The sequence below is a fragment of the Rhinolophus ferrumequinum genome, chromosome 17 (genome assembly GCF_004115265.2).
Source record: "Rhinolophus ferrumequinum isolate MPI-CBG mRhiFer1 chromosome 17, mRhiFer1_v1.p, whole genome shotgun sequence".
Classification (NCBI taxonomy): domain Eukaryota; kingdom Metazoa; phylum Chordata; class Mammalia; order Chiroptera; family Rhinolophidae; genus Rhinolophus; species Rhinolophus ferrumequinum.
In genome coordinates, this window is record NC_046300.1 from 49,169,207 (window position 1) to 49,189,096 (window position 19,890).

The 19,890-nt window shown below is 46.4% G+C and overlaps 2 protein-coding genes across 11 annotated transcripts in view; one reads left to right on the top strand and one right to left on the bottom strand.

The window, feature by feature from the left end:
- Positions 1-5,653, top strand: part of CACNA1D (calcium voltage-gated channel subunit alpha1 D) — a 315,463-nt gene extending 309,810 nt beyond the window's left edge. For 3 of the 5 annotated variants that reach the window (XM_033132022.1, XM_033132024.1, XM_033132021.1), the window contains 2 exons: positions 613-933; positions 1,630-4,231. In XM_033132022.1, the coding sequence (XP_032987913.1) occupies positions 613-933; positions 1,630-1,923 (615 nt within the window). In that variant the 3' untranslated portion in view covers positions 1,924-4,231. Of the gene's footprint in view, positions 1-612; positions 934-1,629 lie in introns of all 5 variants that reach the window. The other 2 variants (XM_033132020.1, XM_033132023.1) reach the window with 2 other exon arrangements.
- The window catches only part of CHDH (choline dehydrogenase), a 28,283-nt gene continuing 14,040 nt past the window's right edge, over positions 5,648-19,890 (bottom strand). For 3 of the 6 annotated variants that reach the window (XM_033132028.1, XM_033132027.1, XM_033132025.1), the window contains 8 exons: positions 14,336-14,396; positions 13,475-14,234; positions 12,817-12,968; positions 12,003-12,132; positions 10,890-11,024; positions 9,482-9,624; positions 8,926-9,028; positions 5,648-8,228 (listed from right to left, as the gene is read on the bottom strand). In XM_033132028.1, coding sequence (XP_032987919.1) covers positions 7,810-8,228; positions 8,926-9,028; positions 9,482-9,624; positions 10,890-11,024; positions 12,003-12,132; positions 12,817-12,968; positions 13,475-14,177 — 1,785 coding nt within the window. In that variant the 5' untranslated portion in view covers positions 14,178-14,234; positions 14,336-14,396 and the 3' untranslated portion in view covers positions 5,648-7,809. The remainder of the gene's footprint in view (positions 8,229-8,925; positions 9,029-9,481; positions 9,625-10,889; positions 11,025-12,002; positions 12,133-12,816; positions 12,969-13,474; positions 14,235-14,335; positions 14,397-19,890) is intronic. The other 3 variants (XM_033132029.1, XM_033132030.1, XM_033132026.1) reach the window with 1 other exon arrangement.

Consider the following 19,890-nt stretch of genomic DNA (forward strand, 5'->3'; position numbering starts at 1 on the left):
AGATCCCATCGGCCCTGCCTCCCTCGGGAGATCATGGCTTCCCCTTTGGCCTTGGGCCTGCGCTGTTCGCAAAACTGGGCCTCAGGGTCCCCCTGAGCAGAGTGGGAATGCCGGGGTGGGTGTGCTGTGGTGTCACTGTGGTGGCACAGGCGGGGGAAACAGGGCTTGGACCTAGCGCTTCAGAACAGACACTGGCCTTGTGATGCGTCGCAGAATGAGAGCCAGCTGTGTTTCCCTGTGAGTGCTGGGAGCCATGAGTTTGCCCTGAATGTACTTCCATATTTAAATCACAGTACACTGGGTGGCAGGTTCATATGCCCCAGCTTATACGTCGTCCCTGATGCTTGATCATTCTGAAGTAACTTCATGAATTAGCAACTGATTCCTACTGGGGAACAGTCATAAGAAATGCATTGTGGATTTGGGGAAAAAGAGAATGCAGTCCGCTAGAAAGCCAGATTTTTACTGCCAGCTCACTTAATTTACTCAGTGTACTCATGTCCTTTTGAGGTCCTTGTCCGAGGCTGCCCCGCATGCTTAGTCCATCTTGAGGAGGCCTGAGGCCTGTACCTCTGAGGGCCTCTGGTCTCCCCATGTCCCCTTTCTCTTCAGATCATGGCAGTTGCAGGCCTAGATCCAAGTAAAGCTCAGAAGTACTCCCCGAGCCACTCAACCCGGTCTTGGGCCACCCCTCCAGCAACCCCTCCATATCAGGACTGGACGCCGTGCTACACCCCCCTGATCCAGGTGGAGCAGTCGGAGGCCCTGGACCAGGTCAATGGGAGCCTGCCCTCCCTGCACCGCAGCTCATGGTACACGGACGAGCCTGGCATCTCCTATCGGACTTTCACACCAGCCAGCCTGACTGTCCCCAGCAGCTTCCACAACAAAAACAGCGACAAGCAGAGGAGCGCAGACAGCTTGGTGGAGGCAGTGAGTATGGCTCATCGAGAAACCGAGCCGCCTGAGTGTGGGCTGCAGGCACAGCAGGGGAGAGTCATGAGAACCACACAGGGCAGGAGCAGGGGGTGACTGAGGGCAGGGCGTCCGCCCACCTCTTAGAAGCAAGGGTGGTACTTAAAGCATGAATGTGAAACCACCATCACTGCTGAATCTCATAAATTAGCGGTACCTAGGATTATGTATGCTCTTCCTGCAACTATTACCAGTTTATACCGTGTTTCCCCGAAAATAAGACCTATCCAGGCCATCAGCTCTAATGCATCTTTTGGAGCAAAAATTAATATAAGACCTGGTATTATTTTAATATAATAGACCAGGTCTTATATAAGACCGGGTCTTAATTTTTGCTCCAAAAGACTCATTAGAGCTGATGGTCCAGATAGGTCTTATTTTCGGGGAAACATGGTACTAAAATCTTCTTCCTCAGTGGGTTTCGCCCTTGTGGGGTGCTGTATAGTTCTGAGCTCCATGACATTTGAAAGCCAAAGCCATTTGCAGTCACATTTAGCTCCTATGCATGAGGTCTAGTGAATATGACTGGCTGGGTCCCAGACGCACAGCATGCAGTTAGTGTGCAGGTGGGTTTTGTGTCACTGTCCCCCCTCAACGCCTTATAATGCATTCACGCCATTGATCCTCTTCCCATTGATCACCATACCTGTGCAGGTCCTGATATCGGAAGGCTTAGGACGGTATGCAAGGGATCCAAAGTTTGTGTCGGCGACAAAACATGAAATTGCTGATGCCTGTGACCTAACCATCGACGAAATGGAGAGTGCAGCCAGCAACCTGCTTAATGGGAACGTGCATTCCCGGGCTAATGGGGACGTGGGCTCCATCTCAAACCGGCAGGACTATGACCTCCAGGACTTTGGGCCAGGCTACAGCGACGAAGAGCCAGAGCCCGGGAGAGAGGAGGAGGACCTGGCAGATGAGATGATATGTATCACCACCCTGTAGCCCCCCCGGGAGGGGCAGACTGGCTCTGGCCCCTCAGGTGGGGTGCTGGAGGGCCAGGGAAAAAGTGCCTCGTAGTTAGGAAAGTTTAGGCACTCGTGTGACGTCCACATTCGATTAGACTTTTGTACAAGTGATGTCATGCCTCAAGGAAGCCATACACCTGGTAGGGAACAGCTGTGCACACATGCTCAGCCCCCGTTATGATAAACAGCAGGTCCAACCCTCTCTCAGAGGACTGACCCGTGTAGAGGGCGGACGAGCCCTGCCCTCTTGTTCAGAGTGCATCTGGGGCACTCACCCGTGCCCACCGACCTGCCTGCAGGCACGGTGGGGAAGGTTAAAGGTGATGACGATCACCATACCTGTGTCATTACCTCAGCCATTGGTCTAGCATATCAGACATTCACTGGGCCCAGCATAGCCAGTTTTAAACCCTTCCCCCCAAAAAATATACTGCTTCCTGGTTTCTGTTTAGCTGTTCTGAAACTCAGTGTGTAAGTCAGGCCCTACCTACCAGCTGTCATCCTGAGAGGAAAGCAGGACCTTGTAAAAGAGGTTTTCTGTTATATGACACGAGTTTACATGACAGAGCGTCACTCAGATGGTCGGTTTCTGACTGTCAGGATAAGGGCAACTGTAAACTGGAATAATCACTCGCAACCAGGTCAACTTAGATACACTAATTTGGTTAAAAATTATAGATTTACTGTACATGACTTGTAATATATTATAATTTGTATTTGTAAAGAGATGGTCTATATTTTGTAATTATTGTACCGTATTTGAACTGCAGCAATATCCATGGGTCCTAATAATTATAGTTCCCCACTGAAATCTAGAAATTCTTAGTATTTTTACTCAGACTAAACAGAAGTAGAAGAAATAGAGCCAATTCTCATTTATTGAGTGAAAATCTTTTGGGGGTAAAATTTTAAGTTCAAAAGAACCTGACACTACAGAGATTTTTCTGAAATATTTTGAGTCACTATGAATCTGTCTTTACATGAGATATACATGAGATTATTTGCAGTCTTTTCTTTGGGCGAGAGTTCTGTGAGTTGATAGTGTACCTTTTGATCCGCCATGGGTTGCCACTGTCTTATTTCACTTTACCTCTCCCTCCCCAAGTTCATGGCAGTAGGTCCAGCTGGTTACTCTGACCCTGTGGCCTTCATAGTTGTTGGCTTCTCACCTGCCTGCAGGACATTTCTGCATCTCTAGTGCAGGAATGATTGCACGGGTGGATGAAGTCCCGCGACTCATGTCCCCTGGGAAACGGTGATGCTGCTTGTCTTAAGAAATAAGGACCGCTGGGGAAAGGGGGAGAGGGAGCAAAGTGACGATCTATAGGATTAGAAGGTTGGGTTCTGGAGAAATCGTATTATTGCCTTTTTACAAAATATTGCTGTACTGTGTGTTCTCTGAGGGCTTTTATATGCAATTGAATGAGGGCTGACGTTTTCATTAGATGCACTCCCACGCCGATTGCACTTCCTGATGAAAACCCACTTTTGGATCACGAGACCTGTCAAGGCTTCCTTTTCTGTTCACAGAATTATGCCGACTTTGTCAAGTTACCTTGGCAGGGATTCTTTGTAGTCAAAAACCAACCAACCAAACAAACAAAAAACAGGTAGCAATTTTTGGTTCATAATTTTTAAATATCACATAGACAACCTGTTCATCAGTGGGTTTTTTTTTTTGGTTGTTGTAAATAACAATACTTTGTTATGAAGACCTTACAAACCTCTTCTTAAGACATTCTTACTCCAAATCCAGGCAAAAACACTTCAAGGTTTGTAAATAACTGTTTCCTGACGTAAACTCTTTTTTATTAAAATGCAAAACGTTCTTCATAATAAAACTGTGTAATAATTTTATTATGTTTGGGAGCTCTCCTTGCAAACACCTGGTGTTTGCCAGTGAGAGCTTCAGAAGGGGCGAACACTCTGTGTGGGCAGTTCTGTAACTGTAATTCTCTAAATAGATATTTTTCTTATCCTTGTGGCTTCTTCAATGCCTATGGTAACAATACCAGCTGCAGAGAGCACTGTTTCTCCTAAAGGGCTAAACCACTGTTACTACGGTCTGGGATTCTGTTTCTCTTTTAGATATTGGTCTTACTGTGTGGTTTACCATCACCAGTCCAATGCTGCCTACCAGCTGACTTTTCTGGCATAGGCAATGATGTTTTCCCGTCAGTACCTAAAAACCGGCATTTTTATAGGTTGCACCACTCCGAATATCTGTCTACTTTACGCCTGGTTCAACCTCTCACCTAACATTAAATTTTTCTTTGTAAGAAAAATTTGAAGTTGTAGAGCATGATTTTTTTCCTTTGTTTTAGGTAAGTGTTAAGATTAAATGTCTTTCCTTTCGGTTTCCCTTCCATCCCCTGAGAAAAGGTCATTTTGTTGTGTCCCCAGGAATGGTACATTGAATTTCTTTAATATGTGTTTTTCATAATATCACAAAATGGAAATGGCAGCTCTGATTTCACTATCATTGAGCAAGAACCTTGTTAAGAACTGTCTCTGTGATTTCCATCCAGACTTGGCCAGGCGGTGCTTCCATTCCAAGATGTTTCAGAATCAGCGCAAGGCCAGAAAGGGTGGGTTGTGAAGACCCGGAAGCGTCTCGGTGCAGTGGGGGCTGGATGTGCTTGAGGAACCCACTCTACCACTGACCCCATCCATGTATGTGAGAGGAAACAGGTCACTTGATGTTCTCTTCTTTTTCTTTTTAATAGGCTGCACCACGGCCGTGTCATTACCTGCTTTCCTGCAAAGGTTTTTGTTAGGATGGGCAGTCAGTGTGTTCTAAAAACTGGTTAGCAAGAGAGCTGTTGTCACGCAGCGCTCCAATTCATTTGCTAGACTACCCCGACTCGAAACAGACTCCAGCTACACTTTCAATTGTTGGAAAAGTTTTTATTTCTTTAAAATGGTATTTCTTTTCTACGGGGAACTTAGGAGGTCAGGCGAGTATGAGGAGCAGGCCTGGGGGCCCCTGCTTCCAACAGGGGAGCAACAGTGAGAGTGTCTCGAGGTGGCGCTGTGGGGACAGTGGCAGAAGATATGGGAGGCTGCCTGGGTCTCAAGACAGAGCCAGTTGAGAGGGTGTGGTTTTGTGGGGTTTTTTTTTTTCCCTGATTTTTAAGAGAAAAGGATCTAGGTATTAGATCTGCTGTTACATCGATCAGTGGAACTATGAAATGACCTTTGGGTGGAAGTCAACGGGGTTTGGCTGGAGAAAATCATCTATTTGAATTTAAGGAAATGCTGCTGCTTGCACTGGAAGCAGAAAGGGTAGAGTTAAGGCACCAGAGTTCCCACTTCCAGGACCCGCCATTTCCTGGTCACGCTGCAGGTAGGCTGCTCCTATACCTGCATGTTCTGTCCCTTATTCTGTCAGGGAGAACTTTCTGCTGATGTAGCAGCCTCGACACAGGTTTCTGCAAAGGGGTCAGCGCTCCTCAGCGGCTGATCGCTAGGCAGTCACAGTTTTGTGTTCCGCTTTGAAACTATTTTTTGAAAAGTGCATTCTTTCATGTTTTCATGCAGGCTTTATGCTCAGGGGTGTAACTGACAAAGTTTGCCCGACTCCTTGAGAGGCTGAGTGCTGGCCTGGTCTCTGGGCGGGCAGCATTATGTGGCTCCTCTTCCCCAACTCCAGCCGCACTTGCTCCCTTCTCTGGCTTCCCCAGCCACCAACTCTTTTTCCTCATGGCAGTGGAATGTTCACACAGTCCCATTGTTGTGACATGGGCCACTGCTGCACTCTGCCCAGACAGTGACAACACTCCAGCTGGCGGGCTCGAGTGAGGAACCCCCTCAAGGCAGAGTATTCTGGCCTGTGTCTGAACCCCAACAGCACAGTTTTCCACTTGGACTTCTGTGAGTCCTGGGTATAGGACCCTCATGGTCATCCCCTTTGAAACTTATTTCTGCGTGTGATCACAGAAACAAAGACGCATAAGCAAGAGTGAGAAAGGCACCCGGATATAATGAAGCTGTACAGGGACACGTTATTTTCCTTAACTTACAGTACAGCCCCAGTAGCAAATCAGCCATTGTCTCGGAGGCCGACGACACCACAGAATGCAGAGATGGCAGGACTAAATGGCTGTGTCACCTGCCATATCCATACCAAGAAGGTCGGTACAGTCACAGTCGCCTGAGATCCCCCTCCACACCTAAGTTGTCACTCGTTGGCCCTCAGAGCGATGGCTGGTACTTGCACTCCTGTGCTGTTCCTTCGCCCCTGCAGGTGGCTCCAAGACCCACAGGATGACGGCTATGGACCAAGGCTGTGGGGCAGGTGGCAAACCTCTCTACCATAGGAGAAAGAAATCTTTGGGCAGATTTAGAATTTTCTTTCTCGAGCCTCCCTTGGAACAAAGTAAAGCAGGATACAGGTAAGATTTAAACAGGAGCTGCTTAAAATTTTTAAAGAAGAGGTATGATGGTTCTCTTCTTTCCACCTTTCTGGAAGGTCTTTCTCAGAAACGCAAGTTGTGGCTGCCAGGATTCCAAGCCCCCTCAGTCCAGTCTGGTCCTGGGAGGAGCTTGGAATGCCCCATTTCTCTCCCTTCTGTATTCTGGGCCCAGCATGGCAGGTTTCCATATAGCAATTCTTTTCTGCCATGCCACCGACGGTGGCTTTGAATAGCTTCAGAAAAATCAATCCAGAATGCATTTAGTTTTCTTTACCTTGTAAGAACCGTCTGAATAAGCATCTCAGTAAAAAATAAATTACTGGGTTACATTTTTGAATTGTAAGAAGTTTAAAGATCAAAGAACTGTTTTAAATGCTACTTGTGTCTGTCTTTTTTCTCCCAAACTCAAATCTTTGACAATTTATTTTTCTCTCAATTGCATTTTTACAGGATCAGGGAGCATAGATTTACTTGACTACTTTTTCCGTCAGTCTCGGCTCCATTCTGGTCTGTTCCCATGGACATCTGGAGAATAAGAATTAGCTGGCTTTGTCCAGTGCTGAGTCATTTTCCCAGGCTGAGGGGAAAGCATCCTCTGGGGCTCGCTGCTTTGACATGGAGCAGTGGTCTGGTATGTGGGGTTTGCTCTGGGTTCTAGGTTTCCCAGTAATAGGACAACCTTTTAAAATGTTTAATTGTGAAACCTCTGCTAGTGAAGAGTCTCTCCGGACTCTTGTCTCCCTGAACAAGGTCTACAAATCCTCTTGTCGGGCTGTGTTTAGTAAGAACTAGAGCATTAGACAGGTGGGCTGCAAGACCCTCAGTGACCCAACTGAACAGTGGTTCCTGCCTCACTCCAAGAGTGAAATCGGGAAGCAGAAGAAAAAGAAAAAGGGGAAGCCTGCGCTTCCTCCAGCAGGCAGTTCTCCTGGCTGACCAGGGATGCTGGAGGCTTATGCATGCACTCCGGGTGAGCTCCCTTGCTCCCTATCGAGTGACTCCTGGCCTCAGTTACAGCTTGAGGTGGAGAGTGCCCCCTTGGACAAGGCAGTGGAGGTCTGATTGACACCCAGTCTCTGCACAGCACCCTCTTTGAGGGGCATGTCTTCAGAGGGAGGCCTGGGAGAGAACCACTTTTCTCAAGTCCAGCCAGGATGGAGGGAGGCAGCGGGACCCTGGGTTGGAGAGCAGCATGGAATACAAGACAAGGATGATAGTTACCCATCTGCACGAGGCGGAGAGGAGGGGCCCAGCCGGAAATCTGACCTTCCCCAGTGGGCCCACAGGAAAACGCTGGGAACAGGGAGCCTGCTTCACTGACCAGTACTGGTCTCATTTCGTAAATTATCCACTTCTTTGCCATTGAATCCTAACAGTCTAGACAGTTTCAGAAAAGGGCTGTGCTGGCCCTCTTGGCTCGTCCAGGGGCTTCTCAGGCAGCGACTGCCTCAACGCTGGGTGGCCAGGGTCCTGGGCTTGTACACAGGGACATCCTTGTCCCAGAGTGGGGGCTGCCCCTTAATGATGTCGGCTGCTTTCTCTGCCATCATGATTGTGGGGGCATTCAGATTGCCGCTGACCACACTGGGCATGATGGAGGCGTCGACCACCCTGAGGTTTTCCACCCCAATCACCCTGGTCTGCGGATCCACCACGGCAGTGGGATCAGAGGGCTGGCCCATCTTACAGGTGCACGAGGGGTGGTAGGCACTGTCCGCTTTCGCCCGCACAAAGGCCTCTATCTCTCTGTCTGACTGGACGTGGCTTCCTGGCTGGAGCTCCTTCCCCCGGAAAGGAGCCAGGGCTTCCTGTGCAAAAATTTCTCTGGTCAGCTTCACACACCGACGGAAGTCATCGATATCGGTTTCTGTTGAGAAGAAACAAGTGAGACTCCTCCTCTTACCATGCTGGCCTTGCTGGAAGATTCTAGGCATGGAGAGCCTCACAGTAAGTTCAGGACATGGAGGTCTGAGCCACCAGGTTGCTTGTCACCTACCCATAGGCGGTGACGTGGCCACCAAGCAGAGTCTCAATAAGCCCAAACAGACAGCATCCTAGATGGACACAGCTTGCCCCAGGGTTAAACTGGGGATCTGAATTTTCTTATCTGTAAAATGGGGATAAGAATACATGCTCTGCCAGCATGGCTGTGAGTACCCTGCGAGTCATCAGGGCGACACCTGAGGGGGAGTGCTCCTTTTTGCTGCACGCAAAGAGGCTGGCCCAGGAATGTAATTCCCTTTTAGAGAATGCTCAAGTAACAGCAGGAAAACGTCTCTGTGAGCTGTGTGTACACAGCCAGTTCTCTTTGTACCTCCTGGTGGTAGTTCTGAAGGCTGCACATCTCTCCTACTTGTAAAATGACATCCCAGGGCACTACATAGCAGTGTGTGTGAGGGTACAGCCTACAATGACGGGGTGGAGGGAGGGCAGAGGGTGACTTGTGTCTCAGAAAACATGGGCCAGGGGTAGGAGTCAGAGATAAATATGAACCCCATAAAGGCATTCACTCAATGACCCAGCAAGCCCTGGCCTGGGGGAGACAAAGGCGGCTGGTGAATCACCTGTTGACAAGTAGTTCGGTTGGATCACAGGGTGGTCCCGGGGGTTGGCACTCCTCAGTTTGAGCCAGCCCACACTCGTGCCCCGCATGGTCCCCACATGCACCTGGAAGAACCCAGAGGAAGCAGTGACCTCCATGAACCCCAAACTCAGTAGCTTAGAGAGGTCCCGGGTTTCCTGTGGGTGGGACTCTATATCCAAAGGCAATTAAGAGCAAATACATGTTAGCATTTGCCTGAAATTACCTGCCCTCCAACCCTTCCACGAGTGATCAAAACCCACCTCAATGAATCATTCCTGGCTTTACCTAATTGTCCAAAACCTTCAAGGAATGGCAATCCCAGGGCAGACTCAGCCCCACTGGTCCATTTCGAGTACTCAGGACCTGGAGTATGTGCCCTGATGTGCGTGCCGGGCTCGGCTTGCCTTTCCATGCACCATGCAGACTGCCTCTCCCCACTCAGGTACACTGAGCAGCTGAGGGCACAGGCTTCCGCCCCCCACGCCTCACACCCTGAAAGCCCTGCTGCAGTGGGGAAGATGAGACTAAGTGCTCACCTGGTAAGCCTCCTGCTGGGTGGGGACCCGGCCGTGGTCGATCACTTGGGAGGGCAGGAAGTGGAACTGGATGTCTGGGTGGGGGACCCCAGGCTGGCTCCGGATGAAGCCACCTGTTTCCAGATGGGCTGTGGCTCCATCCCCTGAGAATCCGAACAGCAGTAAGTCAGGGTGTGGCAGGAGGGCCAGCCTCCAGTCTCCAGCTCTTCCTGCCCCCCAGGCTTCCTGTCTGTCCTCTTTCTCCCAGGTGGGCTCACCTAGCACCACAGCTTTCAGTGTCAGCTACATGCTGAGGGTCTGCAGCTTTGCCCGTCCCCTGCCTCAACTGTGAGGCCTGATATCCAGGGGGCATCCGTAACCTGGCCCAGCCTGGACTCCTGGTGGGCCTCCATCCGTGAAAGGTCCTTTCATGCAAGGCTAAGGGCAGAAACGAGAGCTGTCCCTGCCTCTTCCCTCTTCCTCATCACCTACCAGACAGCCCATCAGAAAAAAGCTCATCGACTTCAGTTTCAAAATCTACTTGAAGCCATCTCCTTGGCAATGCCACTCACACTCCTGGCTCGGTCCAAGCCCAGATCAGATCACCTTTTAACTGGTTGCTCCAGTGGCCTCCTTGCTGGTGCCCTGGCCTACCTCAGTGCCTCCTGCAGCTCACCCTTCACACACAGCCAGCTCTCTCTCTACCACTGCTTCCTCCAAAATGTGCTCCAGTGTCCCTGGCCCAACTAGTTTCCTAGTCCCAGGGCCTCTGCACATGTTCTTCCTACCTTTCAGATTCCCTAACCCCATTCTCTAATATCCTGATCTTTCTTTCACTCTGCTTAAAATTTATCATACTTACTTGGTTCTTTCCGTTGTTCCCATTAAAGTGTAAACGGCCCAAGGATAGCTGCCTTACTGGCACTTCTCACCCTCTAGCACACAGCATATGTCATAGGTGTGCAAGAAATACATTCTGAGTGAATGAGTAGGATTTCAAAGCAGCATTTCCTTGCCAAACTCCGTACTCTGAGACTCAGCTAAAGCACAAATGGAAAATGCTAAGAAATGGATGCTAATTCTGCAGTCCAGCATCAAGTAACTTTCTGTGCCTTTTCTCCTAGCTCCTCGCACCCCTGATGGTGTCCAGCACAAGACTATCACCATCCGTCTTCAAGGGAGAACAGCACCTAGCCCTTGAGAAATCTCACCTTGTGCTATCGCATCTGGTCCTCACATAGCCCATCAGACAGAAACTGTGTATCCCCATTTTGCAGATGGGAAAGCTGAGTCTCAAAGAGCTGAAGTAAATGGCATAGCTCAGCTTCAAACCAACAATCTTGGACCAGAGCCACTGCTTGGCAGCTCAGGAAGAAAGCTGTGCTGCCCACAGACCATTCTTAACAAGGTCATGGATGATCACACCCACCTGTAAACTTCCAGAGCCACTCCAGACCAATCAGGACCTTCCTCAAGGGCTTCTGTGCTGAATGGAGGGTGATGGGGCGGGTGCACGCCTGTTGAATGTATATCTCTAGGTGGTCTTGCAGGTTCTGGCCAACTCCTGAAATGGGAGGGAGTGGTTAGGAAAAATGACTACCAAGAGGGGCTTAGCTGGCCTCCCAACAATGCCTTGGTTTTGAAAACTTCTATCCACTTATCTGCCAGGCTAGCTCCTGCTCATTCCCCAGGTCAACTTCCAAGGCCACCATTCTTGCACTCGCTGCCAAGTCTGACCCTCTCAGATGCTGCGCTTGTCACTCACTGCAGTACCTGTAACCGTCCAGGTGCTTTCCTGCTCAGCAGTACCCTCCAGGAGGGCAGGGCCCATGCCTGTAGCAGGCACCAGTCAGTAAGCTGACAGCCACATGGGCATTACAGTTGCACCCTCACCCCTAGCCTGGGGAAGGAAACCCTGTCATGCTGTGCAGACCCTGTTTGAGCTCATCCAAGCTCAGGGGCACGCTGGGTAGGTCACTGCCATGGACCAGAACTTTCACAGACTTCTCGTGATGAAGCCTCAATGCAAAATGTCCCAGGCCCCTGGGAGCTTGGGTTATAAGAGAGGGCAAGAAGGACGGGCATCAAATACAGTTTATAAAATAAATTTCAGGCCTGGAGAACTGTCTTCACATGAAAAGCATGCTCAGGAGCACTGAGTTGGCATCTTTAACATCAGAGCAACTGGTGAGTCCTGAGGATGGAAAACACAAAAGCCTGAATCCCTCTCACCACAGACCTGCCCTCGTGACCTGCCCGAGCCTGGCCCAGCACGCTTCATGGACAGATGCTCCTTGCTAGAGGGGCCTCACCTCTCGGTGGGATACAATGGTCAGGAAAGGGAGGAAAACACGAAGTCTCGGGGTCCCTGGTGGGAAGCAGTGTCCTGAGGGGGATGGGGGCCCTTCAGGCTCACGGGACGAATGTGACAGTTCTGAGGAATACTGAGTCCTGTCCCCTCCCCACTTCATGCTAATAGAATACAATAAACCCTTTTATTTAGCAGAGACAGCCTCTGGGAGCAGTGGAGAAGGGAGCTCACCTGGGAGGTGGCACACCAGCGGGATGCCTAACTTTTTGAGGTCATCTGCATTGCCGACACCTGACAGCATGAGCAGCTGCGGAGAGTTGATGGCACCTCCACTCAGAATCACCTCCTTGCTGGCATAAGCCTGGAAGAGGCAGAGGGCCATGCACGTCACACTTCCCTCCCCAAAGGCAGACGGAACTCTGAGAACATGGCCTTAGCCGTGCCATGCCCGAGGGCGAGGAAAAGAATGCTTAGGATGCCGCTATGGGAAAGCCTCTCACAGGTGCAGCTACAATCGTAAATAAAGCATGGCTCCTACTCCGATATGTTCTGCGACGGCCAGAAGACAGTAATGAGGGTCTTCAAAAAAAGGTTTGTAGAGCTTAAATGAGATGAATTAAAGCAGGCACCCAAATGAGCGGTTTCAGTCAAGCAAGCAGTGAGCTAGATCTTCGTGTGGGATGCAGAACCATCCCGCCACTCTGCTAAGTGGAAAACAGCATAGTGTAGAAATATGGAGTCTGATCACAGTTGTGGTTTTTCAAGCCTCTCCTAAAACCCATCAACTTATGAAAAGATATGGAAGATACTGGGGACAGCTCTGAGGTGGAGGGGCAGGCAAAGGCTCACAGGGGTCACTCATGCCAGGGCACCACGGGCTCTTTGGAGGTGGCTGGACTGGGGACTTCCTCACCCCCTGCAAGGCCCTGCAGGGGATAATCTTTCATGCCATTGCCACCAGCTGCTCCTCATCACGGTTCTGGTGGACACGAGTGTGACTACTGCCCACTCCCTTCCTGCCGTCTGAGCTGCCCAGGCTGCTCACCCTGTGGCTCTGGCCATTCTTGACGTACTCCACGCCCACTGCACGGGTGCCTTCAAACAGCACCCTGCTCACGAATGTCCGGGCCTCGGCCCTGAGGTTGGAGCGGTTCAGTGCTGGGTGCAGGTATGCACAGGCCGTGCTCCAGCGCTTGCCTGCAGGACAGAGCAAGGAGATCAGGTACAGCCCCTGCCCTTTCCCCTGGCACCTCCACAAGGTGGAGAAAGAGGGCATCTGTCCTTCCCCTGACCAAGCAAGCTCTGCCTTCAAAGGAAGGCCGAGACCAAAAGACCCTGCCCAAGTGCAATCTACATCTACCTGGGGTCCCCTGGGTGTTCTGTGCCTCAGATTCCCCTTCTGTAAGTCTCTGGAGCCTTTGGGCTGTTTGGCCAGAGAACTGACTCCCCATTATCCACACCCACAGCCAGAGGCCCCGAGAATGCCCAAGGCATCCTCATCTTCAAGTCGTTTCTCACTGGCGGGGGTTTGTATTCTGTGGCCGCAGGGGCTGCAATGGCACATCCCCTCCACCTCCTACCAACCTCACTTTGTCCACACTCACGGACCATGACGGGAGCAGGAGGGATGGGGCTGTGACAGAGTAGGTATTGTTTCTCTTAAAGGAAGAACCAGGGATCGGGGGCTGGGGGCCTTACGCTACCTTCGTGGATGGTCATGTCCATCAGGCCGAAGCCTTCTTGCTGGTAGCCGTTCATGTCCTCGGTGAGGGGATAGCCGGCCTGCTGTGCTGCCTCCAGGAAGGCCTGGTGCAGCGGGTGGTTGGTCTTGCCCCGCGACACATGCAGCGGGCCTTCGCCGCCTCGGTACCTGCTGGCGCCCAGCTCGTGGCGCTGCGCCTTGCGGAAGTAGGGCAGGCAGTGCTCGTAATCCCAGCCTGTGGCGCCTTCTCGCTGCCAGCGGTTGTAGTCCTCGGCGTGCCCGCGGATGTAGACCATGGCATTGAGGGACGAGGAACCTCCCCACACCCGGCCACGCGGCCAGTACAGCACACGGCCGTCCAGGCCTGCCTGCGGCTCCGTGTGGTAGTACCAGTTGTACCTGTCGTCGCACAGGTTGGCTACAAGGGCCGCGGGCATGTGGATCTTCCACAGGAGCCTCTTGCTCCCTGCATACGTGTCCTTCGGCCCGGCCTCCAGCAGCAGCACACGTGTATCAGTGTCCTCCGTGAGCCGTCTGGCCAGCACACAGCCCGCGGAGCCTGCACCCACCACCACATGAGTGTACTCGTCCCCACTCCTGGAGGCCGCGCTGGCCAGAGCACGCATGCCGGGGGGCCACTCCTGCCCCAGGACTCCCCATGGGCTCACGTGCCTTCGACTCCAGCCTCGCAGGATGCACCACATACTTCCAGCCCAAGTCGTCTCACATTCACGGAGAGGACATGTGATGATTTACTTCTCCTAAAACAGGGAAAGAGGACTTAATTTTGTAACTCAGTATGCAGAATCATCCCAGAGCTAGAGCAGCCAGCTGGTGCAGCAAAGGACCCCTGCAGGCTCACCGAGTTGTTGGCCTAGGGCTGTGTGGGGCAGGCCTGGCTGGCATGGTCCTGCCCTGGGGACCTGAAAAGAGGGCACAGAGGCACAAACAATTATAATCTGCAAGATCTGTGTTATGACCGACACAGGATTGTGGGCACAGTTTGAGGCCCTGCCCCAAACTTGGGGAATCCTCAGAAAGGCTTCTCTGTGACATCTATGCATGACGTTGGAGGCTGGGCAGAGTCTATCTGCTGGACATAAGGAGGTAAGGGCTTTCCAAGCTTGCACTCATTTCTCCTCCATTCAAGTCATCCATTCAAGACAGTTGCTGGGGGAGAAGGAGGAAAGAGGAAGAAAAGGACAGAGAACAAACAAGAGAGAAAAGATATTTGAAGAGATAATTGCCGAGACTTTTCTAAACTCAATGTAAGACAAAACATTACAGATTCAAGAAGCTCAGAGCATCCCAAGCAGGATTAATACAAAGAAAAAACATCTAGGTACACTATGCTCAAATTGCTTAATTCCCATGAGAAAATCATCAAGGCAGCCAGCCAAAAAATGAAACATTATGTATAGAGGATTAAGCATAAGAGTGACAGCAAACTTTTTATCAGAAAACATGCAGTCCCGAAGATAACGGAGTGACAACTTTAAAATACTGTAAGGGGAATAAAACAAAAAACAGTAAACTTAGAACTCTGTACTCAACTATGAAGGAGAAATAAAGACATCTTCAAAGAAACAAAAGCTGAGAGAATTTATTGCAAATGGATCTTAAAAGAAGTTATTTTAAAAGAAGTTCTTAACACAAAAGGAGTATATTATCAGATGGAAATTTCAATCTATACGAAGAAATGAAGAACTTGAAAATGGTAAAAATTGTGGCTTTATTAGTTTCTTATGGCTGCTGTAACAAAATACCGTAAACTTGGTGGCTTAAAACAACGCAAATTTATCCTCTTACAGTTCTGGAGGCCAGAAGTCTGAAATCAGTTTCACAGGGCTAAACTCAAGATGTCGGCAAGGCTGGTTCCTACCAGCCATTTCCTTGCCTTTTCTAGATTCTGGGGGTCATCTGCATTACTTGGCTAGTACCCCTTTCCTTATATCCCTCCAACTTCTTGCTTGCTCCTGTCATCACATCTACTTCTGTAGTAGTATCTCCCTCTTATCAGGACACTGATGTCACTGGGACCACCTGGATAATCCAGGATAATCTCTCCCTCTCAAGATTCTTAATCGCATCTGCAAAGTCTCTTTTGCCATATAAGGAATCATATTTATCGGCTCTAGGGTTAGGACCTGGATATCATGGGGTGGGGGCATTGGTCATCCTACCATATGATACATTTTGGGGTAAATATGATACATTTTCCCCTTATTTGTAATCTCTTTAGAATATAATTGACTGTCTAAAGCAAAAGTAGTGAAATAGGGTTCATAATACATGTAGCATCAAATTGTACATAAAAACAACAGCACAAATGATGGGACGGGGAGAAATAGAAGTATGCTTTTTATAAGGATTTTATACCATACATTAAATGGTATAATAGTATTTGAATGTATGCTGTGATAAATTAAAGATTTTTATTGTAAACCCTAGCACAACCACTAAAAATTTTAAATAAAACAAAGGATGTCAGCTAATAAGTCAATAGTGGAGAAAAATAATATAATCAAAAGAGGTAGAAAGATTAAAAGGAAATGGGCAAAGAACAACGTGGTAGATTTAAATCCAACCATATCAATAACTGCATTAAGTGTAAATAGTCTAAATACTCCAATTAAAATGCAGAAATGGTCAGATGGGATAAAAAAGCCAGATTCACATAGGTAATAAATAAGAAAATGGAAAAAAGATCCATCACATAATCACTAAATAAATAAGAGAATGACAATATAAACTCTAGACTTCAGTACAAAATATATTACAAAGTTTAGAAGACATTTCAATATGATAAAGGGGTCAATTTATCATAAGACAAAACAATTCTAAATGTGCATGTGCCTAATAGAGCTCCAAAATCATGAAGCAAAAATCAGACAGAACTAAAAGGAGAAATGAATAAATACATAATTGCACTTGGAAACTTCAACACTCTCCTTTCAATCATAGATAAAACATCTAGACAAAAAAATAAGTAAGAATATAGAAGACCTGGACAAATTATGAACTAACTTGACCTAATTAATACTTATTATTGAACACCAAAACAACAGCAGAATACATATTCTTTGCAAATGCACATAATCTTTGCAAATGCAAATAGACTTTATCCAGGGCCATAATAAATATCTGAACAAATTTAAAAGGATTGCAATGAAACAAAGTGTGTTCTCTGACCACCAAAAATTGATTTAGAAATGAATAAAAATATATATGAAAAATTCCTGAATGTTAAAAAGTTAAACAACACCCCTCTAAATAATCCATGCATCAAAGAATAAATCACCAGAGAAATTAACAAATTTTTGAACTGAATGAAAATGAAACCACAACAGACCAAAATGTTGGGATGCAGGTGAAGCAGTGCTTTGAGAGAAATATAAAGCATTAAAATGCTTATAGTAGAAAAGGCAGATCTCAAATTGATATATACTTTCACCTTTAAAAATTCAAAAAAAAAAAAGAAAATTAATCCCCATAGTAATCAGAAAAAAATGAATATTGCCACAGAAATCAATAAAATTGCATGTCTTGGCCATCGTGAACAATGATGCAATGTGACAACATGGATGCATCTTGAGATTATCATGTTAAGCAAAATAAGTCAGAAATAGTTGAAAACCATGATTTCATTCATATGTGGGATTTAAAACTGAAAGCAACAAATGAACAACACAAACAAACAAAAACTCATAGACACAGACAACAGTTTAATGATTACCGGAGGATAAGGGGGGAGGAAGAAGGTAAAAGATATTAAAGAGGGTCAAATTCTCATATATAGTGATGGAAGGAGATTTCACAGGTGGTGAACCACAATGCACCATATAGGAATATACAGATGATGTACTATAGAATTATACACTTGGAACCGATATAATTTTATTAACCAATGGCATCCCAACAAATTTAATTAAAAAGAGGCAATGGGAAGAGAATGCTTAAAAAAAAATCAATAAAATTGAAAGTAAATTTAAAAATAGAAAAAAATTAATAAAACCAAAATGTAGTTCTTTAAAAAAATTAATAAAATTCATAAACCTCTACCCAAAGAGAAGAAGTGAGATAACACAAATTACCAACATCGGCAATGATAGAGGGGATATCATTCTATATTATATAAACAATAAAAGGACAATATAAAAATATTATGACAACTTTACCCCAGTAAGTTGGACAATTAAGATAATATGGATACATTTCTTGAAAGATAGATTATCAAAGCTCACTCAAGAACTATATAACCTAAGTAGCTGTGTGTGTGTGTGTGTGTGTGTGTGTGGTGTGTGTGTATACAATTATAATTTAAATTCTTTCCACAAAGAAAACTCTAGACTTCATTGGTAAAATCTAACAAACATTCAAGATGGAATAATAACAATTCTTTTTTTGTTTTGTTTTGTTTTTTGTGTTTTTATATTAAAGTTTATTGGGGTGACAATTGTTAGTAAAGTTACATAGGTTTCAGGTGTACAATTATGTAATACATCACCTACATATCACATTGTGTGTTCACCACCCAGAGTCAGTTCTCCATCCATCACCATATATTTGATCCTCTTTACCCTCATCTACCACCCTCCTCTCCCCTTACCCTCTGGTAACCACTAAACTATTGTCTGTGTCTATGAGTTTTTGTTTCTTCATTTGTTTGTCTTGTTCTTTTGTAGTTTTCAGTTTTATATACCACATACCAGTGAAATTATATGGTTCTCTACTTTTTCTGTCTGATTTATTTCGCTGAGCATAATAATCTCCATGTTGTTGCAAATAGTACTATTTCATCTTTTCTTATGGCAGAATAGTATTCCATTGTGTATGTATACCATATCGTCTTTATCCAATCATTGAAGGATACTTTATCCAGTATTGAAGGATACTCTGGTTGTTTCCATGATTTGGCCACCGTAAATAAAGCTGCAATGAACATTGGATCTCATATATCTTTACGGATAAATGTTTTCAGATTTTTTTTGGGTAGATACCCAGGAGAGGGATTGCTGGGTCATGTGGTAATTCTATTCTTAAGTTTTTGAGGACCCTCTCCACACTGCCTCCATAGTGGCTTCACCAATCTGCATTGAAGAATAACAATTCTATAGAAAACAGAGGAGTAGAGAACACTCCCAAACTCATTTTATAAACCCAGCATTATCCTATTACCCAAATCAGACAAAGATATTGCAAGAAAAGTAAACTATAGACATATATATACCCACCATGAACACAGATGCAAAAATCTTTAACAAAATTTTAACAGATCAAATCCAGCCACATAACAAAAAGCATACATCATTAACCAACTAGAGTTTATCCCAGGAATGCAAGGTTGGTTCTACATTTGAAAATCAATCAATGTATTTCATTATATTCACAAACCAAAAAAGAAAAACCATATGATCATCTTAACACAGAAATCATTTGGCAATATTCAAAATCCATAAAATCTCTGTGTACTTATGGAATGGAAGAAAACTTCCTGATAAACTTCACCTATGAAATACCTACAACTAACTTTGTAGTATATGGTGAAACAGTGAAAGCTTTCTCCCTGAGATCAGGAACAAGACAAGGATGTTCCCTCTCACCGCTTTTATTCAACATTGTATAAAGGTTCTAACCAGGAATTTAAGGTTAATTAATTAATTAGTTAAAATAAAAGTAAAAAGTAAAAGGCATACAGATCAGAAAGAAAGAACTATATATACCCTTATTTGCAGACAACATGATCATCTACATAGAAATTGCCAAAAAATTTACAAAAAAACCTACTGGAATTAGTAAGTGAATTTAGCAAGATCATAGCCTACAAGTTAAACACAAAAGTCAATTGTATTTTTATACACTATTAATGAACAACTGAAAATTTAAATGTAAATGAATGTAATAAAGAGTCTGAGTTCATTTTTGATGTTTGACCACTGACAGCATTCAAACCCCATTCTCCTACCACTTGCCCCATATCTGGACAAGTCAAAAAGAAAGCCCTGGCTTCTTGCCCTTGCTGTCAGTGGGGAAGTTTGAATCATGCAAATCCAATCCATATGTGGATTTGTTCCCACTACCTTGTTCCCACTACCTAACAATAATAAAAATCAGAGCCACCAGCCTCTCCCTTCATTCATTCAAGCTATCTTGGACCAGCTTGAGTACCTGTCCTGTTTTTCCCAGAAAGCACCATAATGTGAGTAATACACCTCTTCATAGTCTCTTAGTATGTGTGGGGTGTCATCAGTCTCAACATTCAAATATATTTTGGGTGATGGTGGGATTGATCCCACCCTTTGTGGGGCAACTACAAACAACACAATATCAATTACACGAGCATCAAAAGAATAAAATACTTAGAAATACATTTAACCCAGCAGTTGAAAGTCTTGACACTGAAAACTATAAAACATC